General features: G+C 36.0%; 2 protein-coding genes across 2 annotated transcripts; one reads left to right on the forward strand and one right to left on the reverse strand.

Annotated features, from left to right (window-relative positions):
• Positions 1–2,924: 2,924 nt before the first annotated feature.
• Positions 2,925–9,757, forward strand: LOC104221603 (transcription factor MYB10-like). The gene is made up of 3 exons (XM_009772678.2): positions 2,925–3,189; positions 4,255–4,384; positions 9,105–9,757. Exons 1-3 carry the CDS (start codon positions 3,051–3,053, stop codon positions 9,670–9,672), a joined length of 837 nt encoding a protein of 278 aa, XP_009770980.1. The 5' UTR covers positions 2,925–3,050; the 3' UTR covers positions 9,673–9,757.
• A 712-nt stretch (positions 9,758–10,469) lies between these two features.
• LOC104221604 (remorin-like) lies at positions 10,470–14,288 on the reverse strand. Its single transcript, XM_009772679.2, has 5 exons — positions 14,005–14,288; positions 11,996–12,037; positions 11,827–11,914; positions 11,364–11,445; positions 10,470–10,825 (listed from the first exon to the last, which is right to left on the reverse strand). The coding sequence occupies exons 1-5, from the start codon at positions 14,129–14,131 to the stop codon at positions 10,628–10,630; spliced, it is 537 nt and encodes a 178-aa protein (XP_009770981.1). The 5' UTR covers positions 14,132–14,288; the 3' UTR covers positions 10,470–10,627.
• Between the last annotated feature and the right edge of the window lie 2,286 nt (positions 14,289–16,574).

Consider the following 16,574-nt stretch of genomic DNA (forward strand, 5'->3'; position numbering starts at 1 on the left):
CGTAGTGTAAGTCGTGATGTGCTCACATGGATCCGAAGTTCTATCATAGTTTGGTATATCCGGCATCTTAAATCTCTTTGAGATCAACTTCGGGGCCGCACTTGGTTTGAATGCTAACTTAGTATATTTCTTTGAATTCGGGCCCTTCAATACCTGAGGTGCCCTCGAGATCTAATCCATTCGAGCATGAAATTCTTTAGCGTTTTGATCAATCTGATCACTCATTTCCCTTATGAACCTCATGAACTTGGTTTTAATAGGATCATTCTCGGATCCACTGCCTGCACCACCTGCTTGATTATTATTTAATCAAAGCTCATCTCTCGAAGTGATGTTACTATTCTTTCTACTTCTTGATTTGCAGGCACGCTAGGAGGGGCTCGAACACCTCCATTGAAATTATTAGAGGCAATCGAAAGTGCTTGTTGGAGCTCAGTCATTATTCAGTCCTATTTTGAGAGATGATTCATGATTTACCTTTCCTGCGCTCTCAAAACTTTCACCATTTCGACAACAGGTTCATCATTTATATCATCAAGGGTAGGACTCTTAACACGCCGAAGATTTTGTTCTTCCAAACTGGAGTTGTCTCATCTCGATCATTGCGAGTTTCACTAATTGGATCATCATGTTGTTTTCCATCACGAAAAATATCTTCATGCTCATTGTTTGTTCCAACATTGAATGAGATATTAACATCATTAGTTGTCATATTTGCTTTTACTTTACTAAAGAAAAGTGTCAAAATATGTTAGTAACAGATGAATGGATCAAAGTAATACCACAATTGTCTATGCCCTACAGTGGGTGTCAAACTATATACCCGTAAAGACTCCTTTTGATAGTTGCATAACGGTTGACTATAAATGCAAAGATTCATTGTAACGGCTGCTCCTCGAATGGTGCCTTCTTCAACCGATAACTCACTTTCAAACTTTTATCTCTGGTTCTAATGTCTTCGGAACCCCTACAACACCAGTTACATGTCCGTGATCGGTATCAGTTATTTGCTGACTCATATCTTATCTATCTTTACTGTCACATGTCAACACGACGAACGTCCACTTGTCATTCATCAATTTTATCCATACAAAGGCGAAATCCTTTTATAACCTCGACAAGACAACACAAATTCCATGATAATATAACCTGGTATTTCAAGAATTATATATGTTAGAAAATTTGAAATCAAAATATATATAAACATATAGTACTAGCGCTTGGGGCTCGAAAAACCTTGAGAAACAGTTAGGCCTCATTTGTTTGCACTTAATGGAGGTCTGATCTTAATCATTCAAATCTCAAACATTAAGTGTGTTTGTTTTAAAAGTTTGAATCTTAATTATTCAGATCTTAATCATTAAGTGTGTTTGTTTTTTTACTTCACAACCACTTAATGGGCCTTAATGGAGGTCTGAATCTTAATCATTCAGATCTCAAACATTAAGTGTTTTTGTTTTTAAAGTTTGAATCTTAATTATTCAGATCTTAATCATTAAGTGTGTTTGTTTTTTTACTTCATAACCACTTAATGGGCCTGAATAGGTCTGCATGAGTAAGATCTATAACAGAGACTTAATTTCATTAAGATGCAATCATATTCATTATTAACTGTCGCCACCACCTACCATTATCAACTACCGCCATGCCACCACCACCACCATACTCAACCACCACCCCCACCCCCACCCCTCCACCTCCACCACCATCACGCCACCATCATCCTCAATCATAGCTGCCACCATTATTGACCATCACCACCCACTATCCCCACTACTCCGACCACCATCATTCTCACCCACAATCAACACTCATCCACCTCAACTACCACAACTAATCAGCCCATCACCATCAACAACCACAGCCGACATTGCCCATCATTATAACCCACCACCACCCACCACCACCTTCCTCAGTCACACTGCTACCACCACCCCCCATTATTAACTATCACCATCCACCACCACCATCCTTAATCATAATCGCCACCACTACCAATCACTATTAGCTACTAGCATGAACCACCATCATCAACCAAAACTACCACCAACTACCGCCTCTAGTCGGCATTCACCTGTTAGTCATCACCACCAACAACTATCATATTTTAAAAAATTATATATTTTATTGATATAATATTACATTAGTTAGTATTTTAATTGAATTTTATGTTTATTAATTTTCAAATGAAGATAATTTTTATACATTCAGATGTTAAAAATCAAACAGTCTTAATTATTTAGTATTCAGATCTTAATACACATCGTAATATATTCAAATGTGTATTCAGATTCAGATGTCTTAATCTTAATACACTTCTTGATATTCAGATGTATATTCAAATTTAGACGTCTTAATCTTAAAAAAAAACAAATGAGGCCTTAGTGATTTTTGTCAAGTAGGTTTAAGACTGCTAAATGACACCAGACATGGATCCTAAAGGTTTAAGATACTTTTGTTTTAAGGGGTTATAATTCCAAATCAATTCTCGGAATTGGACAACAATTCTATCAATTATATCCCTTTTCACCTAGTAATTTTTCAGGGTTAAATATTCATGTTACAATATTGTATTGAGACAAATTTAAATGGAGAGATATGAACATGGGCGGAGCCTAGGGTTCAAAAGGGTACATTTGAATCCCCTTCCTTAGAAAATTATAGTGTATTTGCAAGGCTAAATTTTATTTTTTTGGTAGATATAATAGATGCTAAATTTATTGACTTCTTGTATTTTCATCTTTATATTTTCAATACCCTTATTGAAAGTTCTAACCCCGCACTGGATATGAACAGCGAGAAATTATATAGCTAAACCAAATTGTTTGGGATTGAGACATATAATGGTAGTAGTATATATATCAATAGGTGTTATATTAGGTGGTTTGGTTTGTAATTCCCTTTAAATACCAGGTCGGCTAACCACATCATTAGGACTTCTAACTCCTCCTTTTCTCCCTCTACAGAGACATACACAAAAACCATATATATATTTCTTCCAAGCATCTGAAACATATATCATTCACCAATACCTGTTTAATTGTTTGAAAATGAGATGCAAGCCAGCAGTAGACAAACCAAAGCAAAAGCACAAGAAGGGACTGTGGTCTCCAGATGAAGACCAGAAGCTCAAAGACTACATTATTAAGTATGGTCATGTCTGTTGGAGCTCCGTCCCCATTAATGCTGGTAAGTAGTTTGCTTAATATAGATTGTGTGTTAACAGTTGAATTGTGTGATCATCTTATCAAAAACTTATAAGTTATTGATATAACACACTTTTATTTGTTTAACTATGTCTTTGATACATCCCACACAAGAGCCTAATTATTTTTCATGGGTCAAACATGTGAAGATTCGGGTGGTAATCGTGAAACTTAAGTCGTGGACTTCCTGTCTGCTCTAATATAATGAGCTTTCGGATGAGATGGCCACAAAATTCATAAACGTGTACAATATTTGTTTCTTTATTTCTTGCATAACTTAACTTGCGGACAACATTTGAGCTTACTAGTTCAAGCATGTATGTTAAATAGTTCAGATATCCAACAGTACTAAGTTAAACTTGGGCTAGATCGATCAATGAATGCTAAGTTAGATTTATTGAGATATTTAAACTTCACCGAAATAAAAATTCCTAGTTTAAGGGCTTGAGTATTTGTAACCTACTGCACTTTTTCTACTGTTACTAGCCATTACTTACTATTGTCTTTTGACCAATGATTTTAATCAACCAGTAAACAAATTAAATTTCCCGGATACCATGCATCTTGACGTGCGAAAAGAAATAAAAATGTTTCTTGATTATGAATTGAGCTTTGAAAGTCTACGTCTTCAAATAAAAAACAGAAAATACATTGCATTTTGACAGAGGTATGTTTCATTTATGCTGCACTACTTGGGAATAGTTTTATTTGTTGGGAACAACTAGGGTGGCAGCAATAAGTCAACAAACAATTGAATTTTCTCTTATAACAGAAAGGGATTGATTAGAATTATGTTGTGCTAAACCAGCACAAAGATATTTTTAATATGATGTGATATTATCTAATTCGAGCCAAACCTGTACGGTTTTCCCCCAGAAGGCATCATAATATTAAGAGTATCTCTATATCTCATATATATGTAGCTTTCCAATCTTTTCAACTACCGATATGGAACTTCACTCGCACACCCAATAACTCAAGACCAATTCTATCCTTCATTATATGAGTTGACATATGTGGTATTCCTTTTTAATATAATTATTTACAGGCTTAAAAAGGAACGGAAAGAGTTGCAGATTGAGGTGGATTAATTATTTAAGGCCAGGCCTAAAACGAGGGGCATTTAGCACAGAAGAGGAGGAAACTATCCTGACCCTTCATGGCATGATAGGCAACAAGTAAGAGACCATAATTTCCTTTACTCTTCTTGAATATGAAGCTGTTAGCAGCCTTGACTGCCCTCAATTTTATTAAATACAATGAAATACAAGTACTGGTAAATGATTCTTGAAAGCTGGCTTTAAAATATACATAAAATACATAGTTGGTAGGGAATAGATGAAAACCGACTTAGGGTAGAGGCGGAGCCAGAATTTTAATTTTATGGGTTCTGAATTTTAGAACGATGATTTCAGGTACTAATAACTGAGATCTAAATTGGCAAAATGGTCAAATATATCCATGTACTATTGAAAACAATCTACACATATCCTTCATTATACTATCGGTGCAAAAATAACCCGACTTTAGTCAATTGTTCAAATATAACCCTCCTCTGTTGGGGCTATCTAAGGTAGAGTTCAATGTGATGACGTGGCTATTAAAAACAAATAAATCAAAGACAAGTCAGCAAAAGAGCCCCCCCCCCCCCCCCAACAAAAAAAAAAAAAAAAAAAGTCCAAGTCTTCATCTTCATACGAAGCTTACCAAGGAGGACCACATTATTCTTCTCTCAATCCCCTCTACTGTGAAACTCCAATACTGCCGGCAACCCACCACTAACAAAACATATTACCACAGGATTTCTATCTTGAAACCTCTATACCAAAGCTTTGCCATTAATACCACCATAGCCATGAGAATACTCCATTGACAAATTAAAGTTGTTAAAATCTTCAAATAAAATAGGTCATAAAATGAATTAGGAGTTGAAACCCAGTCATTTCTGTTTTAACTTGGTATGAATAATTCTTACATTCTTTTTTAAGTCATTGAGATAGAATAGAATTTAGACAATCCCATTGAAATCATTGCAGAAGGATCCTAACTACTACAAATATAAAATGCTTCTCTCACGAGTCGTTACAAAATCCAACTTCAGCAAAAGGTCTTTAAGAACACGGCATAAATTCATAATTCCAGAAAGCAAAAACATAGACAAAATTAAATATTTTCCATCACATTATGAAACAAAATTCTCGTGGCTATGGTTGCATTAGTGGAGAAGCTTTTGTATAGAGGTTTCAAAAAAGAAATCCGGCAATAATGTGTTTTGTGAGTGGTGGGTTGCTGGCGGCAGGAGCGGATTTACATTAGGTGACGCGGTGTCACGTGACACCGCTTTGCCAAAAAATTTAACAAATTATATGTATTAGAGTTGTTAATATGGACCGGGTCGGTTAGCCCAACCTAGCCTATGTGGGCTTTAGCAATTGTTGGGCTGGGTTAGCCAACCATTTTGATGGGCCTTATAACGGTCAGCCCACCCCAGCCCTATGTGGGCCACGGGCCCCCACGGGCCGACCCATCATTTTTAAAAATATAATTTTATATTTTTTCTTTAAGTTCTGACCTAAAAAAAGATAATTATTTAAAAGTTAAAAAATATCTTATTGGAAAAAATTCATAAAACTTAATAATTTTTTATATTGTTCCAATATATCACAATAAATACTAAACAAGTAAAAGACATGACTATATTTCATTAACTAAAAGTCAAAACTTAAAACAAATTATTCAAGAGATCGTTCATGATGCTTATGAGATATCCAACACATCATTTTCATCAAACACATTTAAAAATAATTAAATTTTAAAAATTACTAATATTTAAATTCACATAAAAATATTACCAGTTTGAGTACGGGAAAACCTGTGCAGCCAATTTCAAGTAGTAACAAGTGTTTGGACGTTTTCATAATAAATGCAGCTTTTGTACTTTGTAAGAACACGCCACCGATGCTAAATGTTGATTCCGATGGTACAATGGTAATAAGAATACTAAGTACATCACGCACCATCATTGAAAGATCGTGATATTTTCTAGAATGGTCCTTCCAATACATGACAACATCATCTCTTGAAACTTCTTAAGATCAAGTTTTCCTCTTAGTAAAGATCCAATTCTGACTTTCCATCTCTAAAGGCAGCATACTTTTCATTTTTTATATATTTTAAATAAATATTTTATTAGGCCCACAGGCCGGCCCGGCCCAGCCTCAGTCAAGCCTCACGGGTCACGGACTTACTCGGGCCGGGCTTAAAAGTCTCGTTTTTAAACGGGCTCCAAAAATTCTAGCTCAGCCCTACTAAAGCACGGACTGGGCTGGCCCAACGGGCCAAGCCCATATTGACGGCTCTACAACAACAACAACCCAGTGTAATCCCACAAGTGGGGTCTAGGGAGGGTAATATGTACGCAGACCTTACCTCTACCCTGAGGGGCAGAGAGGCTGTTTCCAGGAGATCCTCGGCTCGAAGAGGCAACAAGAGACACTATATTAGTACTATCAATATACTCATAATAAAACAACATAAAATATCATAAAATCCATAACATAACATAAATACCAGAAAAAACAAAGTAACAGCAATATAAGAGATATAGGAAATACGGGAAAGATGTAAGGTATTAATACACAGAAGATAAAGCTCATCATCAGTAGTTGATCAATAGCATTCTAAGACTAATTCCTAACTGGCTAGTCTCACTCTAGTGCGCTGTAAAAAAGACATCACAATTTCCCCTAACCTACAACCTTAATGCTCGATCTCCACAATTCCCTGTTTAGGGCCATGTCCTCAGTAACCCTAAGTCGCGTCATATCCTGCGTGATCACCTCTCCCCAATACTTCTTAGGTCTCCCTCTACCTCTCCTCGTACCCACCACCTCCAGTCGTTCACACCTTCTCACCGGTGCATCAGTGTTCCTCCTCTGAATGTGCCCGAACCATCTGAGTCTTGCTTCCCGCATCTTGTCCTCCATGGGGGCCACACCCACCTTCTCTCGAATATCTTCATTTCTAATCTTATCCTTCCTTGTATGCCCGCACATCCACCTCAACATCCTCATCTCTGCAACTTTCATCCTCTGGATGTGTGAGATCTTCACCGGCCAACACTCGGTCCCATACAACATAGCAGGCCTAACCACTGCCCTATAAAATTTACCTTTCAGTAACAGTGGCACTTTCTTGTCACACAGGACTCCCGTCGCTAACCTCCATTTCATCCACCCCACCCCTATACGGTGTGTGACATCCTCGTCGATCTCCCCGGACCCCTGAATAAACGACCCCAGGTACTTGAAACTACCCCTCTTAGGGATGACTTGAGAATCAAGCCTCACTTCCACTCCCGCTTCCGTCGGCTCTGCCCCAAATTTGCACTCAAGGTATTCCGTCTTCGTCCTGCTCAACCTGAAACCTTTGGACTCAAGGGTATGTCTTCAAACCTCTAACCTCTCGCTGACGCCGCATCGTGTCTCGTCGATTAGGACTATGTCATCAGCAAATAGCATGCACCATGGCACCTCCCCCTGAATATGATGCGTTATAGCATCCATCACCAGGGCAAATAGGAAAGGGCTGAATGCAGATCCTTGGTGCAACCCCGTAATAACCGGAAAACCATATTGACGGCTCTAATATGTATAAAAATGATATCTGCACGGTAAAAACGGTTTAAATATAAATGGATGACGTCAATTGATAGATGCATTCCCTTTGCGCAGTGGGAAAATGCTACTTACATTTTATTAGGTAGGTGGCAGGATCGAGTCTCCCCATTGTGACGCTGGCTTCTTCTTTCCTTTTAGCAAAATACTCAATATATCAATCTTGCTAAGTACTAGTATCATCTTTACTTGCTAATGACAAAGATTTAGCTTTATTTATTGCTTTCTTTTTAAAAAAAGTATTTTCCCCCTTTTTTCGTTTTCTTTTTGAATGTTAATGACAATTACATTTAGCAAAATTCTCAATATATCAATCTTGCTCAGTACTAGTATCATCTTTGCTTACTAGTGGCAAAGGTTTAGCTTTATTTATTGCTTTCTTTTTTTAAAAATATTTCCCCCCTTTTTCTGTTTTCTTTTTGAATGTTAATGACAATTACATTAATGCATTTAAATTCCCTACTTTTTATTGATTCGATCTTCTTATAACAATTTATTTATGTATTTATTTACTTAAGTGTGACACCGCTTATAAAAAAATCTGTGTACGCCATTGGCTGGTGGTAATGGAGTTTCACGATTGAAGGGATTGAAAGAAGAAAAATGTGGTCCTTCTGAGCTGCGTATATGATTGAAGACTTGGATTTTTTTTAGGGGTCGTTTGCTGACTTGTCTTTGATTTATTTGTTTTTAATAGCCACGTCATCGCATTGAACTTCACCTTGGACATCCCTAAAAGAAGAGGGGTATATTTGAACTGTTGATTAACGTCGAGGGTATTTTTGTATCGATAGTATAAAGAAGGGTAAATGTAGACTATTTTCGATAGTATATGGGTATATTTGACCCTTATTCCTTCTAAATTTAATATTACGTATTTGATGTACTTTTTAACACAAATGCAATGCTTGAACAAAAGCTATTGGGTTCACCGAACTTGTATTCAGGCTTCTAGCTTCGCTTCTGCATAGAGGAACTTTTTTTGTAAATGAGATTAATATATATATATATTGACAGTGAAAAAAGATTTTTGACCATCCTAAAAAAGCCTTAGGTGGATCAAGTTTATATGGCTCAAAATACACATTGTGGGAGAGTAAGGGAAGGAAAATCTTGTTCACTAGACTAGCTAATAAACTTTTGGATTTAAATTTTACCTTAATTAAGAACATATGGTAGTTATTCATTATATTGAGTATCTAACAAGGTTCGTTCTAAACAGGTGGTCTCGGATAGCACAACATTTGCCTGGACGGACTGATAATGAGATTAAGAACCATTGGCATTCTTATCTAAAGAAGAGAGTGGACAAAATAGCAGAAAGTGAAGGCCAGAGCCAAAATATAGATGGAGTATCTTCTTCTTCACTGAAGTTGGCTTCACGAAACTCTAGTTTGGACTCATTTGCACAAACAGTAGGATCATTGGCAGATACAGATCAAGATGTTTCACCGGTGGATTTCTTAAATGAACCTCGTAAAAGCAAGTTTCGTAAAGTATTATTCGCCGAGTGGTTTTCGTTAGATCAATTTAATGGCCAGGATTTCCAGAATTCAGATCTTTCCAAGAATAACTTTTGCTACAATAGTTCAGAGTTCCAAGATGCTTTCGTGATGAGTAAAGGTGCCTATGAAAATGACATAAATATTCAAGGGATTAACAATGAAACAGTAGATAATGATATGTTTCAAGCACAACTCAAGTTTGAGGATCAGTTGTCTACAAATGGATTTGAAGAATTGTTATCTGGTGATTTCAACATAAACGGTGATGTCATGTACATATTATGAGTTCCTTTAGAGAGTAATTTCTTTGTAAATAGTTTTAAAATTAATAAACCAGGACCATCAGTGCTTTAAGGTCCTGTTTTCTTTATAGCGATAACAGCCCGAGTTAATCACCAATTTACCCTTATTTGTTAGCATAAAATGATACTAAATCCTTTAATGACTTGGCTTCAGAAAATTAGAATGCTATTAAGTTGGTGCATAGAAGAACAGTAGCAACAACAAGAGGGATTGAAAGAACTGAGCAGAATTATATTGCTGGAGCTACAGACTCAAGCTTTTTATATTTTTAAGATTGTCCCTTATTGGCTGAGTAGTGAGATGTTGTCTTCTTATTTTTGGTTGTAGTCTCGGTGAATATTTGAGGATGGAATTGTGACCAGTACGTATCAAAATTTAAGGTTTCTTCTAATCGAAGCTTTTCTATCAAAAGGGTACAAACTAGAGATTAGTTAAAAGTAAGAGGCTTCACAGAAACTTCCTCACAACCAGAACAAATTAAGATACATTCCATTCCTTCTCATTTCCTAGTTTATTTATAAAATGTTGCCACTTAAGCTTTTGGTTACTTATAAATGCTCAACTCTCTGAAATGTTGTCCTTGCTCTCTTTCTTCTTTTTCATTGATCAAGCATTAAAAGCTTATAGATGGATTGTCAGAGCCTCCCAATTACGAGAATCTGACAATGAACAAAAAAAAATCTCATGTATGAAACCCTCCGCAACATGGAAGGTTGATTTGTGCTCATCGTGATGTTGCGGAGGGTTTCATACATCGTGATTTGTGCTAACATGGAAGGTTTCTTTCAAGTTTTTTCAATACAATTTGACAGATAATTATCTCCAGGAGCATAATATCACAATGTTGTTTCTAACACAAAGAAATTCCCAGTCCGCACACTTCACTATACAATGTTTGTAACCAATAATGTATAGGATTATATGATATTTTGCCACTTCAAAAACATCCAAGGAGAGGTTTCTTTGGAGAAGTTTCAGTTGCACGGTGTTTTGCTGCTGTCTCCTCTGCCATAAGAAGATCTTCTCCACGTTTAGCTTCAATTATCGCTCTCTTTTCTTCTGCTGACTTGTGGAGTAGAGCAATCTTGTTTTTCATTTTCTCAATGTACTCTGCCTTCTTTTTCAACAATTGCTCCTGCTCACCCATAACATGTGTACGGTTAAAACAAGATGAGAAAAGACAGTACAAGTTTCACTTCTTTTACTCAATTTGTACGATTATCTAGACAGAATGTAACTTCAGAAGCTAAAATACAACAACAGATATGGTTATTGAAGAAGTTCTAAGATGAATTTACATGACTAGGATATGGTTATTGAAGCATCAACACATAAGGCTTGTATTAGCTAATACCAAACAGAACCATCAACTAAAATGGGAACTGAACCCCTACACATGATTAGTATACCAGAACTATACGTTGTTGAGAAACCTGAAAAATATGTCCCGAAAACTTTACTCAAGCACCTAGCATTACTTTTCACTGAAGAACAGGATATCAGCAGATGTTAGACGCTGAAAGAATATTATTGAACTATGAGAAGCAAACGAAACATTTTTGTGGTATTAAGAGATCCCTTTCGGACCTGTAATAATGAAATCACCAGAGGATGTATGCAATGTAACTCGTTAGAGCATGGGGACATAGCAAAATAGAAGAATGACTTGTCACCTCAATCCTTTTGAGCTCAGCCTCCAAGCTTGCTTTCTTGCTGTTCTCCCAAGCAAGGATTTCAGATTGCTTTCTCTGAGCTCTGTCAACAAGTGGGAAAAAATGGTTCAGATTACCAGCTTAAGTGAAATTCATAAGCATACTCCCTTAAATAAATTTACACATAAATGAATGAATCCTAGTTTCACTCCCTTCTTATCCATCAAGAACTAAATAGAAAAGCCCAGAAATCATCAATATTTGTGTGTGTCCAAATAGCATAACCAAGTGAAACAACTGTCATACAATTGATAAATTCACTCAAATGAAGAAATAGCTGATAAAATGGCTTCAAAACAAGTCATTTATAACACCATAATCCACAAAAATCTGTCACTTGAGGTATGCATGTCAAATTCCAACCAACAGTAAATTTAGTTGTAGAACCTCAGCATGCATGAGAAAGTGCGGTCTCAGAACGTACTTGTTTTCAGCTTTTGATTTCTCACTTTCTTCCCATGCTTTGATTAGGGACAACCTCTTCTCTGTCGTAAATCGTGCAAGAGTTGCATCTGAAGATTATATATACAAATTAGGTTTGATTGAGCTGTAGATTGATTTGAGATGGAAGACAATAAAACAATCCTAAGTACCTCTGTCAATAGATCCTCTTTTCTCAACAGGTACTAGTGCTTCTGCCAAGGACAAAACATTTGCACATACAAGTTAGAGAAAGACTTCAATGAACTATAGATTGCTGGGGAAGTGAAATTAATCACTATTCGGAAAAATACACATATGTATAATACTAGCTCCAGTAATATATAGATGAGGAGTAGATCTTTTAGGCTATTTCTTTAACATGGACAAATTGCAAGTTAAATAAAGAAAGGGAAGTAAAGAAACAATCGAGTCATCTGAAATGAAGTTATCAGTTATGCTGATCAATTAAATAGCCAATAGATTATCCAAAAACACCATAGATTGGTAAAACTTGAGGAGTACCATATATAAGTAAAATCTTTTGATAGTGGCAGACTGGCAGTAGCATGTATAAAGTCTCTCCAATCACAACAAGATATAGATTCCCCAATATATTAAACTTACAACGGAAAAGGCCTAAAAATGCCACCCAACTTACAGAAATGGCCTATCGATGCCATCCGTTAAAAGCTCGCTCTTTCCATGCCACTACCGTTAAACATTTGGCCCATCTATGCCATTATTTGACTAACGGCTGAATTTTTTCTTTTTTAAATATTTATAATTAGTGAATAGACCCACATTTCCACGTGTCTGTCCATTATTGGTCCGACTTTACCCCTGCCCTACATTAGTTTTAACCTTAGTTAGGTGCATTTACCCAAACCCAACCCGTTAAAACATACCCAAATTATTAACCCAACCTAACCCAAATTATTAACTCAACTCTGTTATTAACCCAACCTAACCCAAATTGGTTACTCGACGATCTTTCCCCTTTTCACAAAGCCATCACCACCGATTCCACTTTCCTTAGAAAGCCCTTTTATAAACATCCCTCCAACAAATTCCGTCAAGGTTCCGCCTCCATCCACCGCCCCAAAATCACCTTTTTGTTCCTAACAAACTTCGATTTACACTTCGAATCCTTATGGCATAAATTTTTCAATGCTTCCGATCCGCATCTGTATAATATCTACATACACACTGACCCTACAGTGAAAATCACACCTCCAACCGGTGTTTTTACTGATAGATTTATACATTCGAAGAGAACTCAACGCTCATTGCCGACGCTCATTTCCGCCATGCGCCGCCTTCTTGCTCACGCGCTGCTCGATGACCCAGATAATGCTTATTTTGCTCTTATTTCGCAGCATTGTATCCCTTGGGTTAATATCTTGGGTTTGTTTTTACCGGGTTGGGTTTGGGTAAATACACCTAACCAAGGTTAAAACTAATGTAGGGCAGGGGTAAAGTCGGACCAATAATGAACAGACACGTGGAAATGTGGGTCTATTCACTAATTATAAATATTTAAAAAAGAAAAAATTCAGCCGTTAGTCAAATAATGGCATAGATGGGCCAAATGTTTAACGGTAGTGGCATGGAAAGAGCGAGCTTTTAACGGATGACATCGATAGGCCATTTCTGTAAGTTGAGTAGCATTTTTAGGCCTTTTCCGAACTTACTATTTCCCATTTTATGTGACACTTTTTCTATTTTAGTTTGTTCCAAAAAGAATTACACGTTAGAAAGACAAAAACATAACTTTAAACTTTCAATTTTACCCTAAATAACAGGATTTTAGACCACAAGTTTCAAAATGCTCTCTTACTTTGTTAAATTTTTTGCTCAGTCACATAAATTGGGAAAAAGGGAGTAATCGTTATTATCTGATCAATTTTGAAACAAAGATAACTTTTCCCTTGAGAATCAGAAACCCTGTGAGAATTCGAACAAAATGTCTCTATAGAAACGCTTATCAAAGAAAACAAAACTCCTAACAGAATTGTTTTCGAATCAAAAGAAAGATTTGTACGGAGCGGATAGAGAGCACCAACCACTTACTACTCCTTTCCATATTCTACTTTTGAACTTTTTTTCAGGCCAAACATGAAATTGAAGTGAAAATTGCAAACAAAAAACACATAAAAAGTACATGGGCAGATGTACGTACTAGTTTCGAGGATGGCAACAGCTTTTGAGTCATCATCGGGTTTGTCTTTTTCTTCTTGAGAAGGAGGAAGAGCTAATGGAACAATGGCTTTATCCTCGGCAACATCCTTAGCTGCTTCTTCTGCCATAATTAATGAAAATTATAGGATCAGAAGATTGAATGAGAGTCGAGTGAGGTAGAAGATATTGGTAGTTGAAATAAACTGTCGCCTTAGAAAGAAGAAAGAGAAGAGGCTTGAGTGGATACCAACCCCATTGGCTTAGCTGGATTATGATTTGTAAAGCTGCCCACTGGCCTACCCTCTCTCAAACTTTGCATTCATCATAGTTTACGGCGAGAAAAGCCTTATTTTTGTCTCATAAATTTATTTGTGGACCTATCTTACACTTGTGAATTTACAGAAATGATTTCACATAATTGTAAGACAAAAAAATTACCTCGTACAACTAATGTCATACGCATTAGACACAAATTAAAATTTTGTTGGCCTAACTAAAAGGACAGAATGTCATCAATCTAACTTTAAACATTATTGCTACTCCCTCATATACCTTTGCTAACAAATGTGGTCCTTAGTTGGGGAAAATACTTTTTGGGGTATTTTTTCGTTCCTATCTAATATTTAAAATTTATTTACCAAAATTATTTTCGATTTGTATATTGTATTTTATTAAAATTTATATTTTAATTTATTATTAGTACTTTAAATTAGGGGATTTAGTTACAATTGTTTCCGTTCTTCTCCTTTCCTATTTCTCTCGCATTTCTCGATATACAATTCACTATTAGTGCTTTAATTATAGGATTCAGTTACACCTTTTTTCTTTTTTCCTCTTTCCCTATTCTCTTCTGCCTACAAATTAAAAATAAAATTTCGTACAAATTTGATACATCTACAACAACATATAAACTAAAAATAAATTTTATACAACTTAAATATAATTTACATATAAATTTTATATAAATATGTGTTTTGTATATATTTTGTATGCGGTGTGTTCTTCTTCCTATCTAGAATTGCAATCAAAACTTCCTCTATTAATATAATTTTAATACAGATCAACAACCTTATGTAAAAAGATAGTATTTATAACTTAAATACAAATTTCATATAATGGTTCATACATTATACAACTATTTTTCAACTTTCTGTAATGACCCGACAAATTATCTTGTGTATTTGAGCCTCGTTTTCCTTTTTGAAACTTTTCATATGTGTATTTGTGATTTTATGACTTGCGGCGATGGTTGGTTTCGTTTCAGGGAGGTTTTGGATTGATTTGGAATAACTGATTCTTAATTTGGAAGCTTAATTTGGAAATGTTGATCGAGGTTTGACTTTTATGAAAACGATCCTGAATGGTATTTAAATGGTTCCAATAGCTTCGTATGGTAATTTTGGACTTAGGCATATGCTCGAAATTGGATTCGGAGGTTCCTAGATTGAGTTGGCTCTTTTTGCCGAAAGTTGGCAATTTGAAGGTTTAGAAATTTTTTAAGTTTGACCGTATGTTGATTTTATAGCTATTAGGTTAGAACTTTGGTTTTGGGACTTGGAAAAGGTCATTTTTTTCATTTTAAATTAATGTGTAAAGTTTGGTATTATTCCGAGTTAGTTTGGTAGGAATCGGAGACTTGGTTGCGATTTTAGCGGTTCTTGAGTTTCATTGTGAATTCTATGTGTTTTGGTATCTGATTCGTAGTTCCGGATGTTATCTTGGTGATTTGAATTTGCGAGCGAGTTCGTATGATATTTCTAGACTTGTTTGAATGACTGGTGTGAGCCCCGGGAGCTCGGGTGAGTTTCGGACGTGTTTCAGACCATTTGAGTGAGTTTTCGATTTGCTGGTTTTGTGTTGTTGTTGTAGTTATTGCAAATGCGAACACCATTTCGCATTTGCGAATACCACATTTGCGAAGGGGGCTGGGGAATGCAGGCTTCACATTTGCGAAATAAGCATCGCAAATGAGAAAGGGGTCAGGTCGCTTTTGCGACCATAAGGTCGCTTTTGCGAAATGGGGCTGTCAGCCTGAGACTTCGTTTTTGCGATAATTTTTAGGTATAGAAGGGATCACACTTGTGATCCATTGTCTATATTTACAAACCCCAGGTCACATTTACAACTTCTAACAAATAGTAAAATTTCGGAACTTGGTCCTATTTTATCATATTTTTTAGCCCAAGACTCAGTGGGAGGTAATTTTAGGAGAAGATTTTTATACAAGGCTATTGGGTAAGTAATTTTCACTCCATTTTGACATTATAATATGATTATTTATGAATTTTAACATCTAATCCATGAGAGTTGAAGAGAAATTTTGGAAAATTTTTACTATATTTTAAAAAATAAAAATTTGAGATTTAAGAGTCCAATTAGACTCGGATTCGAAAACCAAACACATATATGGACTCATGGGGTTATGGAAAGTCGAGATCTACCCTTCGACTTTGGTTTTGACCAGGCGGATCCGGGGTTAACTTTTGTTGACTTTTGGAGAATTGTGTAAAGATCTTAACTTTATTAATTTAAATTGATTTCTCTTGCATTGTTTGATATTATTAAGTCATT

Source organism: Nicotiana sylvestris, chromosome 5 (assembly GCF_000393655.2).
Source record: "Nicotiana sylvestris chromosome 5, ASM39365v2, whole genome shotgun sequence".
Classification (NCBI taxonomy): domain Eukaryota; kingdom Viridiplantae; phylum Streptophyta; class Magnoliopsida; order Solanales; family Solanaceae; genus Nicotiana; species Nicotiana sylvestris.

Excerpts from the sequence above, each read along its gene's own strand:
- LOC104221603 (XM_009772678.2), top strand. The coding sequence starts at position 3,051 with ATGAGATGCAAGCCAGCAGTAGACAAACCAAAGCAAAAGCACAAGAAG. Across the intron at positions 3,190-4,254 it reads CTCCGTCCCCATTAATGCTG|GCTTAAAAAGGAACGGAAAG; the intron begins GTAAGTAGTTTG and ends AATTATTTACAG. Across the intron at positions 4,385-9,104 it reads CATGGCATGATAGGCAACAA|GTGGTCTCGGATAGCACAAC; the intron begins GTAAGAGACCAT and ends CGTTCTAAACAG.
- LOC104221604 (XM_009772679.2), bottom strand. The coding sequence starts at position 14,131 with ATGGCAGAAGAAGCAGCTAAGGATGTTGCCGAGGATAAAGCCATTGTT. Across the intron at positions 11,915-11,995 it reads AAGAGGATCTATTGACAGAG|ATGCAACTCTTGCACGATTT; the intron begins GTACTTAGGATT and ends TATAATCTTCAG. Across the intron at positions 11,446-11,826 it reads AAATCAAAAGCTGAAAACAA|AGCTCAGAGAAAGCAATCTG; the intron begins GTACGTTCTGAG and ends ACTTGTTGACAG.